The sequence below is a fragment of the Erpetoichthys calabaricus genome, chromosome 1 (genome assembly GCF_900747795.2).
Source record: "Erpetoichthys calabaricus chromosome 1, fErpCal1.3, whole genome shotgun sequence".
Classification (NCBI taxonomy): Eukaryota; Metazoa; Chordata; class Cladistia; order Polypteriformes; family Polypteridae; genus Erpetoichthys; species Erpetoichthys calabaricus.
Window position 1 is genome coordinate 315,120,127 of NC_041394.2, and position 27,316 is coordinate 315,147,442.

The 27,316-nt window shown below is 38.7% G+C and overlaps 1 protein-coding gene across 2 annotated transcripts in view; it reads left to right on the forward strand.

Annotated features, from left to right (window-relative positions):
- Positions 1-27,316, forward strand: part of scube1 (signal peptide, CUB domain, EGF-like 1) — a 527,308-nt gene that overhangs the window by 455,537 nt on the left and 44,455 nt on the right. For both annotated transcript variants that reach the window (XM_028817682.2, XM_028817689.2), the window contains 2 exons: positions 3,051-3,173; positions 12,788-12,907. In XM_028817682.2, the coding sequence (XP_028673515.1) occupies positions 3,051-3,173; positions 12,788-12,907 (243 nt within the window). The remainder of the gene's footprint in view (positions 1-3,050; positions 3,174-12,787; positions 12,908-27,316) is intronic.

A 27,316-nucleotide genomic window follows, 5' to 3' on the forward strand; every position in this document is an offset into this window, starting at 1 on the left:
CAGACACCAGGTCAAAAGTCTAATAATTATTTATTATAATAGTACTGTGCACAAAGCACCACCACTCCACAATACTCCAATAAACCAATACAATACACAATCCTCCACTCCCAGACGCTTAGTCACCCTGCCTCCCAACTCAGCGTGTCTGTCTGGGATCTCCCACAGTCCTTTATAGTCCTCGATCCGGAAGTGCTTCTGAGCCCTCAGTCCATGTGATTATCCAGCACTTCCGGGTCAGGTAAAAACTCTTCTTCTTTATCCCAGAAGTACGTCATTCCCTCTGTTGCTGTGACTAAGACGCACTTCCCGGTTATAGGGCAAATAACAGTCCCTGGGCCTCCCTGCAGCAACTCCTGGTGGCCCCCATGGTATCCAGCAGGGCTGTGCATTAAAAGTCCACTGTCCATAATTCCCTGCTGGCATTCGGGGCACCTCCATGCTGCAAGGAGGGCTCCATTTGGCCCGGCCATATGAATGGCCGGCCATATCTCACAGTACATTAGAGGGTCAGCTCAAGTTGGACGGTTGGGAGACAAAGTCAAAGAGGTGATATTGCGTTGGTTTGGACATGTGCAGAGGAGAGCTGCTGAGTATATTGGGAGAAGGATGCTAAGGATAGAGCTGCCAGGGAAGAGGAAAAGAGGGAGGCCTAAGAGAAGGTTTATGGATGTGGTGAGAGAGGACATGCAGGTGATCTGTGTAACAGAACAAGATGCAGAGGACAGGAAGATATGGAAGAAGATGATCCGCTGTTGCAACCCCTAACGGGAGCAGCCACAGGAAGAAGAAGAACCTGGGATCAGAAGTGTTATATTTTAGATGCATTACTGATTATGAAAAGTATATTTAGTTAGAATTTTTAAGTTCCTAATAATAAGTTATTTTACTTTGTGAGAGACCAACCGATGTCCCTGCTGGGATACATCCTGTTCATTTGTCTGCCCTGGAGGCCATGGGAAAGAAAGATTAGCTGGGGAGCAGTGATAATCCACCTCTGTGCCAGGCCATGGACACAGACAAATGCTGGTTCAACAGCTACACTGGGCTTGGTGTCCCAGCAGCCACAGAGGGACACACTGGTTGGACACCCAGAAGTACAGGACAGTGGGTGACTGCCTGCCATGGACAGAATGACCACCTGTACAGTGAGAGGCAGCATCTCATCTGGTGAGCCTCAGTATGGACACCTTCAGGGCAACATGAAAGATGTGGTGCCATGGGACTGCCCTGTCACATTCTGTGGGGTCCACCAGAGGGAGCTGTCGGATATTGATGGCACAAGGACCATGTGGGTCCTGCCTGACCAGGAAGTGTATCCTGGAGACAATAGATTAAGCATTAGAATTATTCCCGGGTATGGAGTTAAAAGAGAGTTGTCCACTTGGCCCAGAGAATTGGATTTAGAAGTGGGGATGGACAACACTCACCTGGGTGGAGTGGAGGAGAAAGGAGCAAATAAAGGAAGGGTTACAGAGTTTGCTGTGCCGTACTGTTGGTTGTTGGAACCCTTTTACGGCAGTGTGGTAAAGAAACATGGGAAAGGTATATTTGTTGTAAACAAAAGACTTAATTTTGAACCCTGGACTGTCTTTGTAGTAGTTGTGTCTGTGATTTTGGGGATCGATGCGCCGCCCCCTGCAAGCCACAACTTATTGCAGTTATCTCCTGTATGTGAATGAGTAAATAAACAGAACATTAAGGTGCCTGTTTTGGAAACCTAAGTTTCTGTATTAGAAGTCACTAATACTGTATTTATTTAAGAACAGCTTAGTTTCAATTCTCTGTGTAAGACTTTGGACAAAGCGGCTGGCTCCCTGGAAGAAGGCGTGCAGTACACCACCTTTAAAGTGTAATTACTTGACAAAGAGATTGCCTGCTATTTCATCCTGGCACTGTCTGCATTTTGCTTTTATGATCAATCTTTTTGTTTTGTTTTGTTTTGTTTTTGATGGGGATTTCCCTCTTGCCATTTGAGCAGGCGTGCTTTTACATGCCGTTCTGCCGTCCGCACTTAATATTTCTGGTGAGTTTAAGGCATTCAGTGCCCTTGGCAAAAGACAATTTGGCTGCCACCATAGGCCAGCTTTGATTTTTGTAATATTCCGATCGATTCAGATCTCTTTCATGCTACTCTCGGAAATCAATTTTAAGAAATTAAATATTGAGTGTGTTGATGACTGGTAAACAATGGAGGTCAAGCAGAAATGTCGAGCATGTTTAATGAATTAGGAGAAAAATACAAAGCTATACAACATGCCAAGATGTGATCAACAGCCAAGTAAAACATTTGACAATTCTAGAAGATGATTGCATAGATTCTGAAAATAACTGCAGCTTTTATTTGCTACATATTTTTGAAATGAATATGTTTGATGGGCGGCATGGTGGCGCAGTGGGTAGCGCTGCTGCCTCGCAGTTGGGAGATCTGGGGACCTCGGTTCGCTTCCTGGGTCCTCCCTGCGTGGAGTTTGCATGTTCTCCCCGTGTCTGCGTGGGTTTCCTCCGGGCGCTCCGGTTTCCTCCCACAGTCCAAAGACATGCAGGTTAGGTGGATTGGCGATTCTAAATTGGCCCTGGTGTGTGGGTGTGTTTGTGTGTGTCCTGCGGTGGGTTGGCACCCTGCCCGGGATTGGTTCCTGCCTTGTGCCCTGTGTTGGCTGGGATTGGCTCCAGCAGACCCCCGTGACCCTGTGTTCGGATTCAGCGGGTTGGAAAATGGATGGATGGATATGTTTGATTGTTCTAAAAGAACAAAAAAAAAAACTAGAATCAAAGTTAAGTGAATTTATTTCAATTTCTGGAAATTGTGGGATAGAAGGGAAGTCACAGGAATTCTCAATTAAGTGGCCATATCTCAATGAAGACATTAAAGGACTTAAATTGCTAGGATCCTTTCACTTCAATCAGTTTGGATGTTGTTATTTTTATTATTGTTTATTCTTATCTAGCAGGTACTTTATCCCAAGTGACTTGGCCACTGTCAGACTGGGTGAGTAATAACCAGAAGCTCTAATTGTAGCCCATTTCTTTTTGTCAATATGTTACAGATATTGATGAGTGCAGCATTAACAATGGCAGTTGTGAACATGGATGCTGGAACACTGTTGGTAGTTATGAATGTACCTGTCCACCTGGGCAGAAAATACACTGGAACAAAAAGGACTGTCTTGGTAAGTAGCTTTGTGTCAGGAGAGCATTTCTCATGTGTTTTTTTTTTTGTTTTAAAAAATGTTTTCCTGCCTCTTCAAAGATTATTTTGAGTAAAAATCTCAATTTGGAAGTTATTCATACCTTCACTATTAACTAGCATAGTCCATAACTTACAAATCCTCATCTATATTATGTTAGTCATTCATTCATACTTTTTTTGTCAGATTAGTTTTTCAATTTTAAGGTCACTGGAAGCCTGTCCTGATAGCATGGGGACAGAATTCAACCATAAACAAGATGGCAGTCAGTTGCTACACATACATATACATTCTCTCATGCTGGGTAAAATTCAAATCACTACATAGTTTAATAGAAATAGAAATATCCGGGAATAAAACTGAACTATTGAGAGCTGGTCAGAGTGAGGCAGAAGAACCACAACCACTGTGTTAATATAGCATTCATGATAAGCACTGTTCAGAATCTGTGAACTCTCCTCCTCTAAACATTTGTACATTTTGTGGATTGGATAATGGTCAGATGAGTAAAGCTACTTATTTACATAACTCAGTCAACTATAATTACCTGACAGGGACATATTTCTTGCCTCTCAACAGAATTTGCTCATTTTTTTGGGAAACTACTTGCTTTAAGCAATCAGATTATTTAATTTTGCAAACAAAACTTTCTTAAAGGAATGGCTGATCTAAAAGATAGATAGATAGAACTTTACTTGTCCCAGTGGGGAGGTTTGGCTTTTTACAGAAGCTGTTTAAAATAAATAAATACATACATAGATAGATTAGTAAGTAAGTAAATAAATAAATAATACACACACTGTGGCCTGAACAAAGAAGAAAATTAAAAAGGTAAGAAAAATTTATTTAGTGACCACACCTGCACTTCATTCCACCCCAGGCAGTATTGGATACAACTGGTAGTGGTGATATATGAAGACAAAAATTCCAAGGCATACTAGCTTCTCCTTCCATTGTAACCTGAAGTAAATCATAGCTAAGGGTATATTTTTGCTGCTTCTCTAATGCTGAATTAATCTTTAACCTTAAAAATTCTACACAGATGCAGTACACTACTTCCAAGGGCAGTAGTGGTCAGTTTAAATAGGTTACACGCTCCCTGACGACTAGTAAAAAACAAAGTGATTTTGCTGAGGCTCATTTAATTCTCCTTGCAGGCCACCGTCTGATTGTCTATGCATAATGTGGTTTATAGTCTTTGAGTTAGTACTCTGTTCATTAAACAGACGACTGTGATTACTGTATAGTTCTCCAGTCTTTAGCAAGTGGCTTATCAAGGTGACCTCAATGAATTTTCATTGACCTAGAGGGGAGGATAATATTTATGATCCCATCTCTCCTCAGCTAGTGAAACAAGAGACCTAAATGTTAGATCGATTAGAACATTAGAGCGTTAGAACAATATAGATGAGAGCAGGCTATGCAACCAAACAAAGCTTGCCAGTCCTATTCACTTTTTTCAAAGTAGCATCAAGTCTTGTTTTGATAGATAGATAGATAGATAGATAGATAGATAGATAGATAGATAGATAGATAGATAGATAGATAGATAGATAGATAGATAGATAGATAGATAGATAGATAGATAGATAGATAGATAGATAGATAGATAGATAGATAGATAGATAGATAGATAGATAGATAGATAGATAGATAGATAGATAGATAGATAGAGAGGCAATTAAAGAGACAGGGTAAAACCAAATGCTTGGGGTTTGAATCAGGTAAAACCCCTTTAATTGAAACAAAAAAAAGATTTTAAAAAATTAACGAAAAATATGCACCTTAGTGAGCCATTTAAAAGGTATAGTCCTTCTCTTAGAATGACATGTTAGCAAGCTCTGGTTTAGATCTGTGCTGAAATGAGATGCTGCTTTCCAGGAGTTTTCCACTTTTATAAAAGGCGGACCAGAAGAGGCGAGGCTTACTTTGGTTTAGTACCCTCAAGGGGTGTTTTTTTGAGGCTGCGAGGGAAAAAAGAGACAAAAAGGAGACAAGACCATTAGCAACAGGACCCCCTCTCGTCCCAGTGTGGAACTACTTATTTTAGGTAATGTTTGTGTAAAATTTACCCTTAACAAGTTTCCAACTGTGTCACCATGTTCTTGATAAACTCATTCTGAAAAAATAGTCTTGATCCAATGTACTAGTTCCCTTTATAATTTTAAACACTTCAGTAATGTCTCCTCTTAATCTTCTTTTGCTTAAACTGAAAAGGCTCAGTTATTCTTCATAATGTGATGCACATTAAGCTTACTCACCTATAGCTGATTGATTTACAGTGACTTCCCAAACATATGTGTCAAGGGCTTATATATGTACTTTCTAACCTCCTTAAAAACTCAAGGGTAAATATTATTTGGTCCAGTTTATTGGTCTGTTTTCAGCTTATTTAATCTAAGTACTTCTCCCTCTACAAATCACTCAGTACCTCATTAGTAGTCCCTTTTACCGCTGGAAGGTTATCTACTTCCTCACATGTGAAGACCTCAGAAAAATCTGAGTTTAGAGCATCTGCTATTTCACTGTCTGTATTTTTTAATTCTCCTTTACTATTCCTGATATACTTCACCTCTTCCTTGACTGTTCTTTTACTATTAAAATGCTGAATCTATTTGGGTAATCTTTCGCCTTATCTGTTGTATTCCTCTCTAAACTGCCTTTTAGCCTCCCTAATATCTTTCTTAATGGTTGCCCTCATGTTCTCTTACACCCTGTGATTCACATTAGTTATTAGTCTTACACGCCTTATACAGCTTTTTCTTCCTATGTAGCTTCTTTTTCGACTCTTTATTAATCCACTGCAAAGTTGCTTAAAATTTCCTACTAATTTCACATTTGGGTATGTACCTGTCCTGCATTATATGTGAAAAGTTTCTAAATCTGTTCCACTGCTCCTCGACTGTCTCCACACTTAAAAGCTTATCCCAGTCCATCCTCCTTAGGCTTTGCTGCATCTGCTCAAAATTTGCCCTACCAAAACTAAATCAGTTTAGTTTTAGCCTTTGCATACATACTCTTCCAAAACACTGAGAACTGTATTATATTATGGTCACTTGGCCCTAGCTGTTCAATCACCTCTACACTGAATTCTATCCTGATTATTACAAAATACTAAATCCAGACAGACTTTACCCCATGTTGGTGCTTTAACATACTGTGTTAAAAAACAGTCACAGATTATTTCCGAAAACTCCTGCTCTTGTGCTCCGCTGTTTGCAAGATTACCCCAGTTAATATTCAGGTAGTTAAAGTCCCCCATTGCTATAACATCTCCATAAACTTGTCTTTTTAATATTACTGAAAAAATATGCAATGAAACACATCCTACAGATGTCCCTAATGCTTTCCAGATGAAGATATGTCCTTACTAAAATAGTGCTCATCATCCAACTGAAGAGGTCTTGCATTTAAATTCTGTTTGATGTAAGCAACCCCACCTCCTTTTCTGTTCTGTCTATCCTTCCTAAAAAGTGTGTATTCCTCTATGTTGTACTCATCCCCATTTTTGTTATTTAGCCAGGTTTCCATTATTGCTATAATATCATACATTAATTATACACCTCTACATACTGTACATACAGTACATACAACTTTAACTCACTTGTTTTATTTTTGATACTTCTAGCATTAATGTAAGATATTTTTAAGAAGGTTGCATATACATTTTTTCAGGCAATTCAGAAAGATATGTGAGATCAAATGTTGTATGACATGGCTGATGTCAAAGTCTGATAGCATATGGAATGTACTCTTGATATTGCAGAAATATCTGCTCAAGGTTGCATTCTGTATGACACTTGGCAGAAAGCTAGTGGCCCAAGAATTACTTTTTCCTTTCACAACAAACATTATTTATTCAGTTTAGTGTCCCTGGTGTTTCATTGTTCTTCAAATCTTTTTGAGATTACTGTTGACCAATACCACCGATATTTTTTTTCTTCAAACTGAAACACATCAGAAGAACAAAATGGAATAAAAAACCTGCATAGAATTTGAACCACAGTATAGTATTATGGCTGAGGCTATAGACTGTAAAATGTGAGGGTTCTTCAATTTGTTCCCTCAAGGTAAATGTAGAAATATGGAAACAATTAAATGAGCACCAATGGACACATGGTGTTATGAAGTGGTGGTTTCTGTGGAAAGACCCCATATAATGTTCAATTGAAATCTGTGGTAAATGTATTTAAACATAAAATTTCAGGTGGCACTCATATGAACAGTAATGCATATGTCATTGAATTTTATGCAAGAATTATGGTTAAGTCAGTCTTGACGATGACATCTATATATGGTGTAGTACACAGCAAGTTACAGAGGATCCTTCTAAATATGTGTCAGCTGATTACTCAGTTAAATGATAAAATTACCAATTAAAAAAGACAGGCGCAACTCCCAGTGAAGTGGACCTCATTTAATGTCTCTCAAAATCAGACAAATCTTTTCAAAGTATCATATCTGAAGTAAATATGAATTATAGATTAAAATCAACGAAGTTATCTGAGTGACATTTTCTTTCTCTCCCTATACTTAGTTGGGTTTTTGACATGTTCTCATTTTCACTGGTGACACTTAACTACCCCGTGACAAACCAGCATAAATAATGGGATCTGTATTGAAGAAGAACAATTAAGGAGAAAGAAAGAGAGCTTCAGTTATCATCACAATCGCAATCTGTTGACAATGGTCCATTTGCTGAAAGCTAAATTATAGCTAATTGGTTGAAAAATTAAGAGGGAAGAATGAAAAGTAACACCTTCATCTCTTTTGCTTCTCATTTAATAAGATAATAATAATTCTTGTAAAATACTCTTTTGCTGTCTGTATTTGGTATTGTGCATAAATACACAACTGTACACACTTTAGGCCCTGTCCACACTACTATATGTTTGTTTAAAAATGCAGACATTTCATCCACACTACACCGGTGTTTTCAACCGGTGGTTCCAGATTATTATGTGGCTCTTCCCTGATTGAGTCCTGCTCATTACAACATCTAATTACCTGATTAGTCACTGCTCATAGAAAAATAAACATATTCACACATAGTGGGCACAGAAGAGTTGCTTTCCATGGCACTTGTTGTGTTGCTTACCAGCATGAATGAAAATTATGTTTTGCTTGATTTTTGGAACTCATGCTCAAGTGACTAGTTCCTTTACAAGATAATCGGCAGTCGCAATTAACAGCAAAATGCTGCGCTGCACACTCACTAAATGTGTAAGAGGGTAGAGCGTTATCCTGTCCTACACGACTCCAGAACAACATTTTGACATGCATGCTGTCACATGTTCGGATCTTGTTTTGGCTTTACACAAAGTTGCATGGTCATGATGAAAGTGTACCCGGGTCCAGAACGTTAAAGTGCAGTGTGAGTGCAGGTAAGGAGGGGACAGTCGCATTTGGGCACAGTACAGAACAAGCATGCCTAGTGTGAGGACAGCTTTTGACTGTGATGTTCATTAGAATAATCTAGAGAATAACAGGCCATTCAGACCAACAAAGCTTGCTAGTCCTATCCACTTAATTCTAAAATAACATCAAATCTAGTTTTGAAAGTCCCTAAAGTCCTGCTGTTCAATCATATATCCTAATAATATCCTGCTTAAACTGAATAACTTTTTTAATCTTTCCTCATAATTCATCCCCTGTAGTCCAGTGCTGCTATATCCATTTTGTAGCCTGGAGACCAAAACTACATACAGTACTCCAGATGAGGCCTTACCAGTGCATTACAAAGCTCCTTGGACTTGTACTCTACACATCATGCTATATAAACTAACATTCTGTTAACCTTGTTAATGGCTTCTGAACACTGTCTGGCAGTTGATATCGTGGGGTCAACTACATCTCCTAAATCCTTCTCATAAGGTGTGCTTTCATTTTCAGACCTCCCATTGTGTATTCCAACCTGACATTATTACTGCCTCAAAATGTACTGAACATGTTATTACACTTCTTAACCGTGCTACCATTCGTTCAAAAATAACACATTGTCCTTGTCTTATGGGATGCTCGTATTATTCTGTTGAATATGTTTTTGAAGAAGTTTATTTTGCCACAAATATGTATCACCAGACAAGAGCACTTTTGAAGAATGGATAAAATCAAAAAATGATAATGTTAATTCTTTGTGATTTTGAAGTCAGGAAGACAGCCCCCTATAAACCTATATTCTCTCATTTAGAAGCTGTCATTCAATTCTCATATTATAATAAAATGTACTGTGCAGTTGATATTTCTCATTGAGCAGCACAATAGTGATGTGGCGAGAGCTGTTGCCTTATACTGTAGTTCCAGCATCCTGTGTTTGAACCTCGTACCTTGTCATGTTCTGTGAGGAGCTCTCATGTTCTCCTTATGTAAGAGTGTATGTATATGTTATGGTTCTCTAGGTTCTCTAGTGGCCCTGCCAAAGATGTTCATGTTAGGTTAATTGGCGTTTCTGAATTGGCTATGCATTTGTGTGGGGGGAGCCATTCATGGTTGGTTCCAGCCTGATGCTGGTCCCTCTGCTTCACTGAATTGAAATAAGCAGGTTTGTGAATATCTTGTTTCATTTAGGCTTTGGGATATATGTTGTGATTGTGAGATTCAGATCTGGCTTTGTGTGACTTTTTTGTGAAATTCCTCTAACATCCATATAAGTGCGGTCAGGGTTACTGCTGACACTAAATACCCCTAGTGTCATCAGTATGAAACTAAGTACTGAAGATGTGTATGCTGACTCTCACATGGCCATGATTAGGATAAAACATTGCTTTTCCAAGTGTAAGAACAAAACCAGAGATATCATGAAGAGTTGGGACACCAAAATGATCCCCATATAATCTTAAGAACTTAAATCAAAAATAAAACTACAAATTAAACATGAGACAGCCGTCTGCAGACAGGAGTCAAAAAGGACTGCCTCAGGATAGGCAGGGAAGAGGAAAGGGAGGGTTCATGTGGCAAGAAACCAGACGTGACATCATTGGTGGTTGGTCTGTCAACCATCCTTTCAGTAAAATGAAGAAGAGAAGAGGCAACAGTGCCAACCCGTGGTTCGGAGTGACTTATACTGGCAGTTTCATGCCACTTAATTTTAATTTTTAGAAGTATGCAATATGAAATGATGAGGAAACAACAAAAAGACACATTTGATAAGTGGGTGAATTAGAATTGAGATTAGTCTTGATCATTTTCCAGTTCTCAGAATCTGACAGGTGTGAGGTCACTCATATTTGAATTCTGAAGCTGAATGTTACACAATGTGTGATGTACTCACTACAGAAAATATAAATGTGAAAACTAAAAAGAAAAAAAAAATACAATGTAGTTTCTTTGCTTTTGTTTAGCAAGAAAATCTGCCAATTGGGTAAGCAAAACTTACTTGACAAGATTTCTTAAAATAAGATAAATAATTTTAATCTTGAAAAGTCATTAAATCTTATAATAAGGAAAACAAGATTTCATGGTTTGATATGAAAACTTTCCAATTGCTTAGACTTTGTTTTTTGCAGTGTTTTAGTCAGAACCAAGCATAATTTTTACATAAAGCAAGCAACAATGGCTGACAAATGATTCATAATATTGATCACATGAGCTTAAGAAAGTTGGCATGGTCAGCTTCAGTTTCATTTTCTTGCTCAATGAATATTGGAAAACTTGCTGAATGAATATTGCAGAAATAAAAGTGTTTAAAGAAATATGCTCATGTCATATGTTAAAAGGCATACAAGTGGTCATATCTGTAGTGCTAATAATACATTTAAAACCTTAAGTTAAAGAATAATGGGCTATCTGACTTTTCAGTTATCACCTTTGCTTACACACAGAATGATCACCTCTACTAACTAATACTTCAAAATATTAATCTATCCAGTTTGTGATACAGTGTTAATCCAGGCAGAAAGAAATCTGGGATGGGGGGGGCGGCAATCCACCATAAGGAACACTCATGTACACAGACACATGGTAACTTTTTTTGGTACACTGTATTAATCCCAGAGGGAACATTATCTTTTCACATGACCTTTGGAGGTCTAAGCACAGGTCAGCCATTGCACAGCACCCCTTGAGCAATTTTCTACTGAAGGGTCTTGCTCAAGGGCCCAACAGGGTGGGATCCCATCTGGCAATAACAAGATTTGAACAGGCGACCTTCCAGATACCAGCACAGATCCTTAGCCTCAGGGCCACCACTCTGAGTTATTAATTAATCAAATGTACACGTTGTATTATTCTAATGTAACAACATTCAGACATCAAGAGTGTCAGTATGACATTTTCCATATTTACTTTTTCATTGACGTTTTTTTGTCATAAGTGGCTGTGAACTCCAGATGTTCACTTTCTTCACCAATGCTGTTGACTGGAATTTCAGTTTTTCTCTCCTCCATTGGTTGAATCTTAAGGACATCAATATATATAGTATATAGATATATACTGTTAGAATTATTTTTTTGTGCTAATCAGATTGAAGTTGTTTTGTTTACTGTTCATTTAAATTAATTTAAATTTTGCATGTGCATTATGTAACTGGTAAAGTTTGCAGCTGCATTTTATCTATGAACTTGTTAGAATGCTGTAAGCCTGCACTCAGTGAAGAGCATAATCTACTCTCTATATACAGTATTTAAAGATTAGCTAAATCGTGTAATGTTTTCATGCAACACTCATTTTTCTTCAGAACTGTATGTCATATAGTGTACATCCATATATCATTTTTTTTATCTTCATTAGGAGGAGATAGTACAGTACAACCAATTTAACATACATATGTCAAATAATATACATTATATACATCCACTCCACCAAGAACTGTAGTGGTTCAGTTGTGACTTAACAAGCTATGCAGATGGTGCAATGGTAGCGCTGCTGTCTGGCAGTAAGGAGATCATGGGTTTGTGTCCCAGGACCTCCACATTTGAAATACTGCAAAAAGTGGTTTTGTTTTTTTTTTTAAATTTAACTAAAAATTCCACTGTGGACTGATAGTGAGTGAAGTGAGCTATCGAGGAGGGGGTTGAGCTGCTGTAGGCGGCCAGGGAGGTACATCCCTCAGTAGAAAAATAAGTTAATTTGATGTGACTTAATTTATACCAGAAGGTAAATCAGCGACTGGCAATGGGCTGGTATCTGTCAATTTGGTATGCTGTATTATATAAACAGTCTAACAAATAATAAAACTTTATAAATGGCTAATGTAAACATATCTTACAAAAGCAAGAGCATTGTGACACTTATGGTTCACCGTAATTTTATTCTATGGCATAAATATCGTATTATATGTACTTTATATTTATTTATATCGTGCACTATAAACATAGCCTAAGCTAACTTGTCATTAGCTGATTATATCATATGTCAGACTCTTCACCAGACTGTTTGAACATCACAACCTTCAATAAGTGTAAACTGAACCATTGCTTCCTTTTTGGCCATGAAAATTATACTGGGTAGTGAATAGATGAAGCACAAGTTCCATCACCAAAGTGTGACTTTCATTGCCAGTGACTGTGCAGAAACTTCCAAAACAGGCTTAAGAGACTGAAATCGCAGTGCTGCCCTGGCATCTTTTGGTGGATTTCCTAACCCTTTCTCTTTCTCAGAGGCAGTGAAGTGTCTCCCAAGCAAGAAGCCTACCCCCAAGGCACAACTGGCATGTGTCAAGAATGGAGGAATGGAGAGCTGCTCACTGTCCTGTCCTGCCAATGCCCTCTTTGTAGCAGGTCAGTGTTTATTGCTTTCTGTTTAGTTTAAACAGGATATGCACTTGTTGAAGTATGAGAAATGAAGTCATACAGTACTGCTCAGGGTGGCCTACAAGCAAACAACTGAATATTTAACCAAATTTTATAAATATCTAGGGGTAAAGCCACATTTTACCCAGAATAATAGTTGCATCAAAATATGTTGTGGTCAGGAAAAGATAATGAATTCATGGTTGAAGATATAAAATGTAAATATTGATGAACTCAAATGGTGATGATGGATATCGGTTTACATTGGTCACACCCAGACGAATGATATACCACTAGAATGTATAAAGTTTTATTGTTTTACTAGCCAGATGACCATAGAATACAGGTAATAATATAAATGTTAAAATATTTGTAATCTATCGCCCTTATGTGTGCCTTTGGTGTCTTTTCTCTGTATCCTTGTGTGCCTGAACCTCTCTTTACCGGCGCTCCCTGTCTCAAGTGCTTTCCAATACAGCCTGCTTCTCAGACTCTGTCATTACTGTCGAGCTGCTTTTCCAAATTTCTATCTGGTTTTATACTTTCCATCTTTGAAGGTGACTCAATTGTGCCTCATACACCTTTACTAATGCCTCTTTATCAGTGATCCCCTTCTCAAGCGCTTTCCAGTAGAGCCTGCTTCTCAGACTGTCATTACTTTTGATGTACCTTTCTTGCCTCCTGTCCTGTATTATACTTCTCATCTTTGAAGATGACACTCAGTGTGCCTCCTACACCTTTATTCCTCCGGTGTGCCTCACACTTACACTACCTCTTGTCATCAAATCCAAATTGGCCAATCGGATTCCTCTGAGTGGCTGGACACACAGACTGTACTGTTTTTATTATTTATTAGATAGATTTAGTCCAAAGACATGCAGGTTAGGTGGATTGGCGATTCTAAATTGGCCCTAGTGTGTGCTTGGTGTGTGGGTGTGTTTGTGTGTGTCCTGCGGTGGGTTGGCACCCTGCCCGGGATTGGTTCCTGCCTTGTGCCCTGTGTTGGCTGGGATTGGCTCCAGCAGCCCCCGTGACCCTGTGTTCAGATTCAGCGGGTTGGAAAATGGATGGATGGATGGATAGATTTAGTTATTTGTGTATTTATTTTATCTTCATTAATAAAAAAAGTTAATCATCATATTTTCCTACTGTTTAAATTTGAGGAGCCTTGCTTTTTTGGAAATGTGTTTTGCTCTGTTTGTCTTAATGCCTTAAATACAAGAGTGGAATAAAAGTCATAAGGAACAAGACAGAAAACATGTGTGTCAATGAGAGGGAGGTCAGTGGAATGGTGAGGATGCAGGGAGTAGAGTTGGTGAAGGAGTTGAAATACTTGGGATCAACAGTACAGAGTAATGGGGAGTGTGGGAGAGAGGTGAAAAAGAGAGTGCAGGCAGGGTGGAATGGGTGGAGAAGAGTGTCAGGAGTAATTTGTGACAGACGGGTATCAGCAAGAGTGAAAGGGAAGGTCTACAGGACGGTAGTGAGACCAGCTATGTTATATGGGTTGGAGACGGTGGCACTGACCAGAAAGCAGGAGACAGAGCAGAAGGTGGCAGAGTTAAAGATGCTAAGATTTGCATTGGGTGTGACGAGGATGGACAGGATTAGAAATGAGTACATTAGAGGGTCAGCTCAAGTTGGACGGTTGGGAGACAAAGAAAGACAGGCCTGATTGTGTTGGTTTGGACATGTGCAGAGGAGAGATGCTGAGTATATTGGGAGAAGGATGCTAAGGACAGAGCTGCCAGGGAAGATGAAAAGAGGAAGGCCTAAGCGAAGGTTTATGGATGTGGTGAGAGAGGACATGCAGGTGATGGGTGTAACAGAACAAGATGTAGAGGATAGGAAGATATGTAAAAAGATGATACACTGTGGCGACCCCTAACAGGAGCAGCCGAAAGACAAAGAACAAGATTTCAGGTTGGATTTGCAGAACAGGTCCTTTATTACTGCTGTTTCCATTTACTTAGCTGTCTCATAATACTACGCATTTTAAATTACCAGTTTTAAACTCACATTTCTGCAGGGCCATATTAGCTGCTGGGTTTAATCATAGTTTAAGCGTTTGTTGAACACCATTATTCTTTAGCCTGTTTTGTTTCCTTGTTTTTAAAGTCAAAAGGCTTGTTTAAAAATAAAAAAGTTTACCATAGCCATTAGGTATCTGTTTCTTCATTCCTTTCACCAGTAGTACAGGTACTCCATTATTACTAATAAGGTTTAAGGCAGGTGTAAGGGAGCCTAAGAAGTCATTATAAATGCCATAAAGAGACCAAAGATGTTAAACAACAGATCAAAGTTGTTAAGTACAGAATATGGGAATAATCAGATTTAAAATATAATATTTTCAGACCTGCATATTAATGTTACTACCTTAAACTCAAGAAGGCATTGTACGTGTCAAAAAAACAGAAGAATGTTTTGGTTCAAAACTATTAAGTACAGAATATGTGAATTTTATTAAAATCAAGAAAAAACATTCCAAACATGCAAGTCAAGTTTAACGAAACTAGTCTGAAACAAATCGACCCACATCCATGAGAAAGAGAGCTAGATCAACAGAGTATCACTTTAATAATAGTAAAAATATAGATTGGACACCTTATCTTTTACCATAGTAGATCAGTTTAAATACCTAGGGGTAAATATCACAAGTAAACATAAAGCTCTTTATCAACAAAATTTCACTGTCTGTATGGAAAAAATTAAGCAAGACTTGCATAGATGGTCAACCCTTCATCTCACTCTAGCTGGAAGAATTAACGTTGTTAAGATGAATATCCTTCCTAAGTTTCTTTTTCTATTTCAAAACATTCCAATATACATCAATAAATAATTTTTTAAGCAATTAGATTCAACCATAACCTCATTTATTTGGAACTCAAAACACCCACGTACCCAAAGAGCGACCCTACAAAGACCTCAGGCAGAAGGTGGTATGGCTCTACCTAATTTTCAGTTTTACTACTGGGCAGCATACATACAAGCTATAAAAACCTGGACACAAATAGATGAACATACACAGGCTTGGTCCGCAATAGAAGTAAAATCCTGCAGTACGTCTTTATATTCCCTGCTCTGCGCCCCAATAAATGCAAGTTATCGCAAATATACTAATAACCCAATTGTGCTTCATTCACTTAGAACATGGAACCAATTTAGAAAGCATTTTAAGATGGAAAATCTTTTATCTGTGGCACCTCTGCAGGGGAACCACCTCTTTCAACTCTCACAAACATATCTAGTTTTTAATATCTGGAAAAGATTTGGGATTAAATTGCTCAGAGATCTTTATATAGACAATATGTTTACATCCTTTGAACAATTATATTCCAAATTTAACTTTCCAGCTACACATTTCTTTCACTATCTTCAAATTAGGAACTTTGTTAAACAGAACCTGCCCGACTTTCCTCATCTCGTACCCTCCACCATGCTGGAAAAAATACTGCTCAATTTCGAGGACTTAGACACCATTTCTGCAGTATATAAAATTTTATTAGAGTCCCTTCCTTTCAAAGATCCAAGAGGACAATGGGAAAAAGACCTCTTAATTAATATATCAGAAAAGGAGTGGAAGGTAGCAATGCAGAGAATTCACTCGAGCTCCATATGCGCAAAGCATATAATTATTCAACTCAAAATTATATATCGAGCTCATCTGTCTCGCTTAAAACTGTCCAAAATATTTCCAGGGCAGGATCCAACCTGCGAACGCTGCAACCAAGCTCCTGCCTCACTGGGTCACATGTTCTGGGCCTGCACCAATTTAACATCATTTTGGACCAAAATTTTTAAGTGCCTTTCAGACAGCCTTGGGGTCACAGTCCCTCCTAACCCATTAACAGCTGTGTTCGGTGTTCTTCCAGATGGATTTGAAGTAGAGAAGGACAAGCAAACTGTGAATGCATTCACTACACTTTTGGCACGCAGACTTATTTTGTTAAATTGGAAGAATCCTAATTCTCCTCTGATAAGTCAGTGGGAAACCGATGTTTTATATTATTTGAAATTGGAAAAAATCTAATTCTCAGTTAGAGGATCTGTACAGAACTTTTTCAAAACCTGGCAGGATCTAATCAATAATATTTTAGAATAAGAAGAAATAATTATTTCCGCATTTCTTTTCCTTCTCCATTTATCTTTATTGCCCTATTAAACTCAACAATTTAGATATGCTTACAAGCTTTAAGTATTATTCCTTTGGCCATGCTCTCCTTCTCAGGGTTGGGGTTTGATTTGTTTTCAATCCTATTTTTTGTAAAAATTGATCTATTTGTACGGAATGATTACAATAAAATTAGTAAAATATAAAAAAAAAATAATAATAGTAAAAATATGTAAATAAATATCAAATCCTGCCAGGTTTTGAAAATGTTTTGTACAGTTCCCCTAAGTGATAATTATCAATTTAGATCATATATAACATCAGTTATCCACTGACTTAAAAGAGGTGAGTTAAGATTCTTCCAGTTGAGCAAGATAAATCACAATATGTGAATTTATTTAAAGGAACAATCCGATGAAAATATCATATTCGCAGACCTGGGTTTGAATCCGTGCCTTGCTTCTTCCCTGCTGAAGTTGCTTAATCTGTCTGTTTTTTTGGCTTTTCTGTGGTTATGTGGCTTCTGTGCAGGTGAAGTTTATTAGTTTTGAAAAATAGAAATGGTCTGTGTGCGTGAGTAGTTCCTGTGATGAACTGATGTCCTTTTTACGTCTGGTTCCAGTCATGTGCCAATTGAACTGGACTAAGCATGTCCAGGTAATGCAGGATTACCACTGATATATGACAGTTAGAATATGCAGTTGTTTACATCACTTGATCCATGTGTGTGGCCTACAGCAGTGGTCCCCAACCTCTTTGACAGCAAGGACCACTTTATTACTTTATTAGATGCAAATTGGGGGGGGGGGGGGCAGTTTTATACACAATTTACATAACATTTCTATTATTATTAAAGTTATTAAGCAGTTCGTAATCTGAGATTTTTCTTGTTTTTTTGCATATAACAAAGACATATGCTTTACATTTGCCAATCCAACAGATTGTACATCACAAACATTAACACTGCAATCTTTTTTTCGTGTCTGCCGTTTCTATAGGAGGGTGACAATGAGTTAAATTCCAATGGATGTTTTTCAAATGTTGACAAGCAATAAGCAAAAGGAATCAATGAAAACCACAGAAAAAAAAAACAGCAAAAAAAAAAACAGTTCGAGGAAAGTTCGAAGAAAGAGTTTTTTTTACAATGTTTCTTTTTGGGGATCGTTGTGCAAACGTGCACAACTGAGCTGCGACCACAGATCTAACTGCTCTGTGGATGATTCGTTCAAGCATTTCAACAACAACAACAACATTTATTTATATAGCACATTTTCATACAAAAAGTAGCTCAAAGTGCTTTACATAATGAAGAAAAGAAGAATAAAAGACAAATAAGAAATTAAAATAAGACAACCTTAGTTAACATAAAAAGGAGTAAGGTCCGATGGCCAGGGTGGACAGAAAAAACAAAAAAAAACTCCAGAAGGCTGGAGAAAAAAATAAAATCTGTAGGGGTTCCAGGCCACGAGACCGCCCAGTCCCCTTTGGGCATTCTACCTAACATAAATGAAATAGTCCTCTTTGTAGTTAGGGTTCTCACGGAGTCACTTGATGCTGATGGTTATACAGACTTCTGGCTTTTAATCCATCCATCATTGTTGGAACATCATGGTGCTTTGGGTAGATGGTGGTGGCACAAGCCACCACCAATAGGACACCGGAAAAGGAAACAGAAGAGAGAGTAGGGGTTAGTACAAATTTTGAATGAATAGTTATTATAATGAATTGGATATACAGAGTGTCAGGATTAAATTACAGTGAAGTTATGAGAAGGCCATGTTAAAGTAATGTGTTTTCAGTAGTTTTTTAAAGTGCTCCACTGTATTAGCCTGGCGAATTCCTACTGGCAGGCTATTCCAGATTTTAGGTGCATAACAGCAGAAGGCCGCCTCACCACTTCTTTTAAGTTTTGATCTTGGAATTCTAAGGAGACACTCAGTTGAGGATCTGAGGTTGCGATTTGGAATATAAGGTGTCAGACATTCCGATATATAAGACGGGGCGAGATTATTTAAAGCTTTATAAACCATAAGCAGAATTTTAAAGTCAATTCTGAATGACACAGGTAACCAGTGTAGTGACATCAAAACTGGAGAAATGTGTTCGGATTTTCTTTTCCTGTTAAGGATTCTAGCAGCTGCATTCTGCACTAACTGCAAACGATTGATGTCTTTTTTGGGTAGTCCTGAGAGGAGTGCATTACAGTAATCTAGCCGACTAAAGACAAACGCATGAACTAATTTCTCTGCATCTTTCGATGATATAAGAGGTCTAACTTTTGCTATGTTCCTTAGGTGAAAAAATGCTGTCCTAGTGATTTTATTAATATGCGATTTAAAATTCAGATTACAATCAACGGTTACCCCTAAGCTTTTTACCTCCGATTTGACTTTTAATCCTAATGCATCCAGTTTATTTCTAATAGCCTCATTGTATCCATTATTGCCAATCACTAAGATTTCGGTTTTTTCTTTATTTAATTTGAGAAAGTTACTATTCATCCATTCTGAGATACAGGTTAGACATTGTGTTAGCGAATCAAGAGATTTGGGGTCATCAGGTGCTATTGATAAATACAGCTGTGTGTCATCAGCATAGCTGTGGTAGCTCACGTTATGTCCCGAGATAATCTGACCTAATGGAAGCATGTAGATTGAGAAGAGCAGCGGACCCAGGATAGAGCCTTGTGGAACACCATATAGAATATCATGTGTCTTTGAGTTATAATTACCACAACTAACAAAGAATTTTCTCCCTGCCAGGTAGGATTCAAACCAGTTTAAGACACTGCCAGAGAGGCCCACCCATTGACTAAGGCGATTCTTAAGAATATTATGATCAATAGTGTCAAATGCGGCACTCAAATCTAAGAGGATGAGAACAGATAAATGGCCTCTGTCTGCATTTACCCGCAAGTCATTTACTACTTTAACGAGTGCAGTTTCTGTGCTGTGATTTGTTCTAAAACCTGACTGAAATTTATCAAGAATAGCATGTTTATTGAGGTGCTCATTTAACTGCATAATGACTGCCTTCTCTAGAATTTTACTTAAGAAAGGCAGGTTAGAGATGGGTCTATAATTTTCAAGAGCAGAGGGGTCGAGATTATTTTTCTTAAGTAGGGGTTTAATTACCGCAGTCTTAAGACAGTCTGGGAAGACCCCCGTATCTAATGACGAATTTACTATGTCAAGAACATTATCAATAAGCACACCCGATACTTCTTTGAAAAAATTTGTTGGTATTGGGTCAAGGGCACAGGTGGATGGTTTCATTTGAGAAATTATTTTATGTAAATCAGGTAAATCTATCCTAGTGAAAGACTCTAATTTATTTATTATGGAGTACTGGGGTTTCGGGGGATCCTTAGTGTTGGGGAGATATACTATGTTATTTCTAATATCATTAATTTTTTGATTGAAAAATACAGCGATAGCCTCACAGGTTTTACTGGAAGTACTTAGGAGGCATTCCTTTGAGTTACCTGGGTTTAACAGATGATCAATTGTCGAAAATAAGACTCTGGGATTACTAGCATTGTTATCTATAATCTTAGAGAAATAGCAGCGCCTCTCAAGACGGACTGTGTTATTGTATTCTGTTATTTTAACTTTTAATATCTCATAGTCAATAGTTAGTTTAGTCTTCCTCCATTTACGCTCAGCTCTACGGCATGTTCTCTTTAAATCAGACACTCTTTGGGTCTTCCAAGGTATAACAATGCTAGAAGATTTTTTAACTGTCTTTTCAGGTGCAACTATGTCAACAGCAGCCCTCACTTTAGTATTAAATCTTTCCACCTTACTATTTACATTCTCCTCGCTATTATAGTTGGCACTATAAACGGACTGATTGGTTAGAATGTTTGTAAGTTTTAAAGTTGCTGATGAGTCAAAGAAGCGTTTTTTAACAATATGCTTCCCATGAGTGTTTTCTATCATTATTTCTATATTAAAAAGTAGAAGAAAATGGTCTGAAAGACCCGTATCAATGACCTGCTTTATATCAACTTTTAGTCCTTTAGTAATTACTAAGTCTAACGTATGACCTGCTTTATGTGTAGGCTGATTAACGAGCTGTCTCAAATCAAAAGAGTCCAGGAGGTTCATAAATTCTTTTACTTTTTGGTCACATTGATTATCTACATGAAAATTAAAGTCGCCGACTATTAAGAGTGCGTCATAGTTCGTAATTAAGATTGACATCAAGTCAGAGAATTCCTCAAGGAAAGACGCGTTGAATTTAGGAGGTCTGTACACGGATAATACTAGAACGTGAGAATCTCCCTGAATAACAATGGCGAGATACTCAAAAGACTTGAACTTACCAAAACTGATATTTTTACATTTTAACCTGCTAGAGTAAATGTTTGCTAATCCGCCACCTCTCTTTCCTTGGCGATCAGCACGAGTAAAACTGTAATCCGGAGGCGCAGATTCGATTAAAACAGCTGCGCCATCTGAGCTAAGCCACGTTTCACTTAGTGCAATAAAATCTATTTTTTTTTCACTAATAATGTCGTTGATAAAAAACGTCTTGTTAGTTAAAGCTCTAATATTTAATAGTGCCATATTCAATGTTTCGGAGGAGCAGAGATGAATACTATGTGCGTTATTGATATAGGGAACCGGAATTAAGTTATTTTTATTAGCGCCGCTCTGTGTGTATTTTTTGTTTAATCTATGATCTGTTTTTACAGTTTTAATACATTGTTCATCTAAAGTAGTAACTTTAATTAAATTATTGTTGTTTATGCCGTATTGCCTAGATTTTCTATGTGCATTAAGATTGGTTATTACAGTATTTATGTTGCGCACTTTTATGGAAGATTTTTTTAAACAATTATCATGACCAAACACAGGAGTGGCATTTCGGAAGGGGTTAAAAGCAGAGATAGATAGTCAAGATAAACGAATTACCTTCGATATGTTTTCGGAGAGGACCCGGGCGCCGAAGCTGTTCGGATGCAGGCCATCTCGCTTGAAGAAACGCGGTCTTTCCCAAAAGAGGTCCCAGTTGTTAATGAACCCGATGTCTTGATTCTTGCAGAAGCCCTGCAGCCAGTTGTTTAAACCAAGCAGACGACTGTAATACTCGTTTGATCGTCTGACGAGAGGGAGTGGACCCGAGATGAATATCTTTGCCGATGGGGTCCTCTCCTTTGTGTCTTTAATTAATGCAGTGAAGTCTGCCTTGAGGATCTCCGACTGTCGGTGCCTTATGTCGTTTACGCCAGCATGTATAACAATGGCTCCAACTGCCCTGTTCTTGTAGATCGCCGGCGCACGTCTCGTCACATCTCGGACACGAGCACCGGGAAAACAAGAAACAAAAGATTTTCTATTAGGGCAAGTGATATTGAGGTTCCTAACAATAGAATCACCTACCACAATTACATCACCAGGAGCTGAAGGCGAACTGGGGACGCTTAGAGGGTCAAACCGGTTCTGGGTTACGATGCTTGCCTGTGCCGATGGAGGTGTTCTGGCCTTGAACCCCCGCCTGCATAGCTGAAATACACCGAGGTCATCATCGGTGTCGCTCCTACGAGGCGCGGGGGTGAAGGTGACTTGCGCGGCACAACGCGGGGTTGATGTTACGCCGATAACAGATGGCGAGGACGGTTTATCCAACAGCCGAGCCTTCAGATCTCTGAGGTATCTTCGTCTGGACAGAAGATTCTGAATCTGTTCATCGAGTGCCTGGAGTTCCTCGACTACAGTTGCAATGCGATTCACCTCACTGTCGGCCATTGTCCGCTTCTGCTTTGCTTCCGCTTCGTGCCCTAGGAAAAATGAGAGAGAGAGAGAAGGTGAAAGACACTATATGATAGACAGATAGATAGCACTTCGTTGTAATGAAAGCATCTGTTGAATGTACTTCGTAGTAACGTGATTTCTATAGACTCATGTCATATGGGGAAACTGTCGGGACCATAAAAATACTTTGTTGTAATAGTCTCTCACCTCAGTCTCTCTCCTCTCTCTGCACCGCTGCAAAGCCCCGCCCGCCAAGCGTTCTGAAAAGTCTGAGTGAGTCGCCGTTGCCGGCAGTTCTCTCGCGGCCCGTCTGTCAGACGGCTGCGGACCGGTAGTGGGCTGCGGACCGGGGGTTGGGGACCCCTGGCCTACAGTATGAAATGCATGGCTCTGGTTTAGAAAGTACCTGCTTATTATAGCTAGAGTGCAAGAATATCGGTTGATCAAATGTTCTTGATGTGAAATAAGAACTTTTTAATTTCTAGTTTTAGAGATTAACAATATACAACCAATTATTTTGTATCGAATGGATAAGAAAAGCACTAAAAAAGTGGGATTTTAACAGTTTCATTTGTGATTTGCTAATAAGCATGAAACTTTCACTTATTATCTTGTTCTGAAAATATTAATTTTATCACATATTCCTGATGCTGTTTTTCATGTAGTAAGGATACATTTTCTGTTCGTTTGTGTGAATCCTCATGCAGCTACAGAAGTTAATCGAAACACAAAAAAGTGGCACAAAAAGTTTACTGTGATTTGGTCTTTCGAGAAGGAACCACGCCCTGCTGGGGAGACTAAGTGCTGAGCTATTGCACACGGCTATTCTTCTTGTACAATGGCTGAATCTCATATTGGTGTTTTATTTTGTTCAAAAATGACATGCATAAACTATTTTACAATGTGTGAGAAATCGCAATATGCAGGTCAGTACTCAACAACTTGGCTAAATGTTTTTCTTCCATTCCCCATAATCCAAAGAGGGCAAGATATTTTTTAGATGTATAGAAAGTTACTTATCCTTTAAGAACAATGCAAGAATTATCACTGGATGAGACACCAGGCAATCGCTGAGCCAGCTTACAATCACTCATTACATATTCATTTAGAGACAGCCAATCAGCCTAACTTATTGATGTGTGGGGAGAAACCGGAGTACTTGGAGAGACATACACAGACATTTGAAGGAAGTGTAAACTGCACACAAGTATTGACTTTGCTGGGATTACAATTGAAGAATCTGAAACAGACTCAGCATGGGTAACTACTATGCCAATTGTTTATAGTAGTTACTCTGAAAATTAATGTGCTAAAAATTCAAAATACTTTTAAGTGTTTTACTAATTTTACTTTTTGTGATACACCAAATAAAACAAAACTATATAATGCTGCATAATGACAATATTATAATATATACCATTTATTAAACATTGTCAGTCTCAAACCTGCTTAATCCAAGCCAGGGTCCCCGGGGTCCAGAGCTTATTTTGGCACACTGGTTGCAAGACTGTAATCAGCCCTAGACAGAGCAAGTAATTAATTATCTCAAATGAGTGGAAGGCATTTATTCTTGGTGTTTATATTTTAAGTGTCCACTTTCTAAGTGGCACTTTCATGGTAATGAAAAGTATTTTACTGTACTGTGATCATTTGGTGCCTTTCTTAGTCAGAAGTTCTATGATCATGTAAACAGTCATTTATTTTTGGATGATCAAAATGCAAAGATAAATAAAAAAATTAAAACTGCCACTTCTTGATTTCTGGGAGGGATGCATTCTGTGTGATTTTTCTGTTCTCCCTGTGTTCAGAGCTGGATTCCTTTCACAGCCCCAAGACAAGCTTCTGTGAGAGTGTTGAGTGTAAATTGGCTGAGGTTGCTTGAATTAGAAGTACTGTTTGGTGCCCCAGCTTGCCCCCATTACAAAAAAAAAAAAAAAACAGAAAATAGATAGGTGGATGGGCATAAAACCTTCATTTTACAACATGAGGAGTGCAGTTCAATTTTCAAGACCACACCTTCCTTGTTTCTTTTTTGTGTGTCTGCTGACCTCTAGGGGAAAGTTTTAAAAAAGATTTTTATGGGATTTTTCACTACATTCGTGATATTTTAAACATGTTTTGAATCTCTTTCCTCTTACTCTGTAATAATATGTTTTCATATCCCTTTATGCAGTTTTTGTTCCAAACAAACTGGGGAACAATAACGCCTGTCCATTTCTTTCTTTACACGTGAACCTTCATCGGTGACCTGTCAGCCTTTGTGTCATCCATCCATTGATTTTCCAATACTGAATCTCTGTGGGCTGGGCCTTTTCACCCTTTTTCTTTCATTTATTTTAAATTAACTCAGATTGTCAAACCACCAATTGATGTATGTAGGCACATTATGAACAGAAATTCAATATGTTTTCTTCTTTCAGAAAGGCACCTTATTAAAATGACACAGTCACCTTATGCAATTTTTAATTAGGTTTTAAGTCATCTTGAGGCTGCATACCTGTGTACGATCATCAAGTCCATTTACCCATTTTGCAGACTATTTGACCACATTGACTTTTTTTACTTCTCTTATTTTTTGCTGGATTTATTTTTGCTTATGGCCTGAAACCAAATCAGACTGAACACCACACCCCACACCCCTCGTTCATATTTAAAAAGAAACCAAAAAAACAACACAGCAGCAGGGGTTTTGATCTCTGTGTCATGTGGCTTGGAAGATTAAACCCAACTGCTGGAGTCAGACAACCTCATTCGGAACTGAAACAAACACAAAAACCACATGCAGAGCAGGCTAAAATGGATTATGTTGAACTGCTACTGATTTTTCAAACAGATGTGCAGTTTATAGTTTTCCAAGGGCAACATGACCTTAGTTGTGGCCTTTCTTTTTGTTTACTTGTCTGTGGGTTGTTAATGTCTGTGTATATACTGAATCTATCTGAATGTGCTTGTCTAGTACAGGTTTGTAGGGAGTGTGTTCGGGGGAAACCAGCCCTGCAAGGATGCTAGTCCATCAGAAGGCACATGTTTACTTATAAACCCATGGAGAGATTTGATAGTTGTAAATGGGCCTTACAGCAGGTTTTTGGGATACTAGAATAGATCACGAATGACGCTTAGTGGCCCAGTGGCTTAGCATTTGAACTGTACTGTAAATCGTAAGCCCTCATGTCAGTCAACTGCAACCAGCTCATTATCAGACCCTGTAGACTTGCCTGTGCTCCATTTGTATTGTAGTAACATTCTTGCAGAATACATTAAGTTGCTTAAAAGCATGCTCTGTAATATAAAGGATGTTGTTAATGAACAAGTATAGAGCTTCTATCCTGGTACCCTGCAGGGTAGTATGCTAAGGCTCCCCTCTTTACTTCAGACACCTCCAGCCCCATAATTAGGATTACCTTGTGACACAATAGTGTGAGGACAAGAAACATTCCCCCAATGTCAGCAAAACCAAGGAGCAGATCAAAACTTTCAGGAAGCAGGAGGTAGAACACAATTCAATCTTCTTTGGAAGGAATGTCATGGAGAGGTCAATGCTGTAAACTTTTTGAAGTCACAACCATTGATGGCCTACAATGGGCATAATGCATTTCAGCTAATTGTCAAGAAGAAACTCCCACACCTTTACTAACCTCAGAGTCCGAGTAAAGCCCTGATGTCTCCATCTATGTTCAACTCACTTTATTGATGCTTAGTGGAGTCTTCTTACTTGCTGCATGACATCCTAGAGTGACACCTGCATAGATCACTACAGAGAGGGTAGTGAAGTTGACAGAGATTTAATTGGTGCCCATCTGCTTTTGGATCCAGGACACTTATAACACTTTCTACATTAGTAGAACAAATTGGATTAATAATGACCTGTGCAGTCACTTTTCTCCCTCATGCATTCAGGCAGATGGTTCAAGATCATTAGTGCTCACACCATTCGATTCATAGACATTTTTTTATCCACATCTCATAATAATGGTGCATAGGACTGCATGGTCAGGTCAGGTCAGGTCAGGTTAGGGAGCATGCACTGGTGCAGCTCGTTGCCGCACCCACCGCATGAAGAAACCGCTCAAAATCCTGGTTGGTAAACTCCCAGGCATACATGCAGTCCAGTCCCACCCTCTGGAAATGACTATCTATCTGCTGTAGCCAGGTGTTACATGTGTATCCCCTTGGCCTGGTCCAGCCACTCGGGTCTTCAACAATGAGGATCCTGTGAGCCGATCTCCTTCGGGGAATCGCACCACATGGCCATGGTACCATAACTGATGCTCCCTCACATTGCAGTTAATGTGCCTCATCTGGGACTCCATGAGCAACCACGCATTTGACCATCAAACCAGTGGTACCGAAAGATTCTTCAAAGAGATACAATCACTGGACAGCATCCATGTTGGGCTGCGTGGGTGCACTATATATTTCCAGATGTTGTGTTCACTGCCCTGTGTTCTATGTATGGTGCTGTAATCTTCCTACTGTCACTAAGCTATGGGGAAACAAGCAAGTGTGAATTTCATTGAACATTGTACA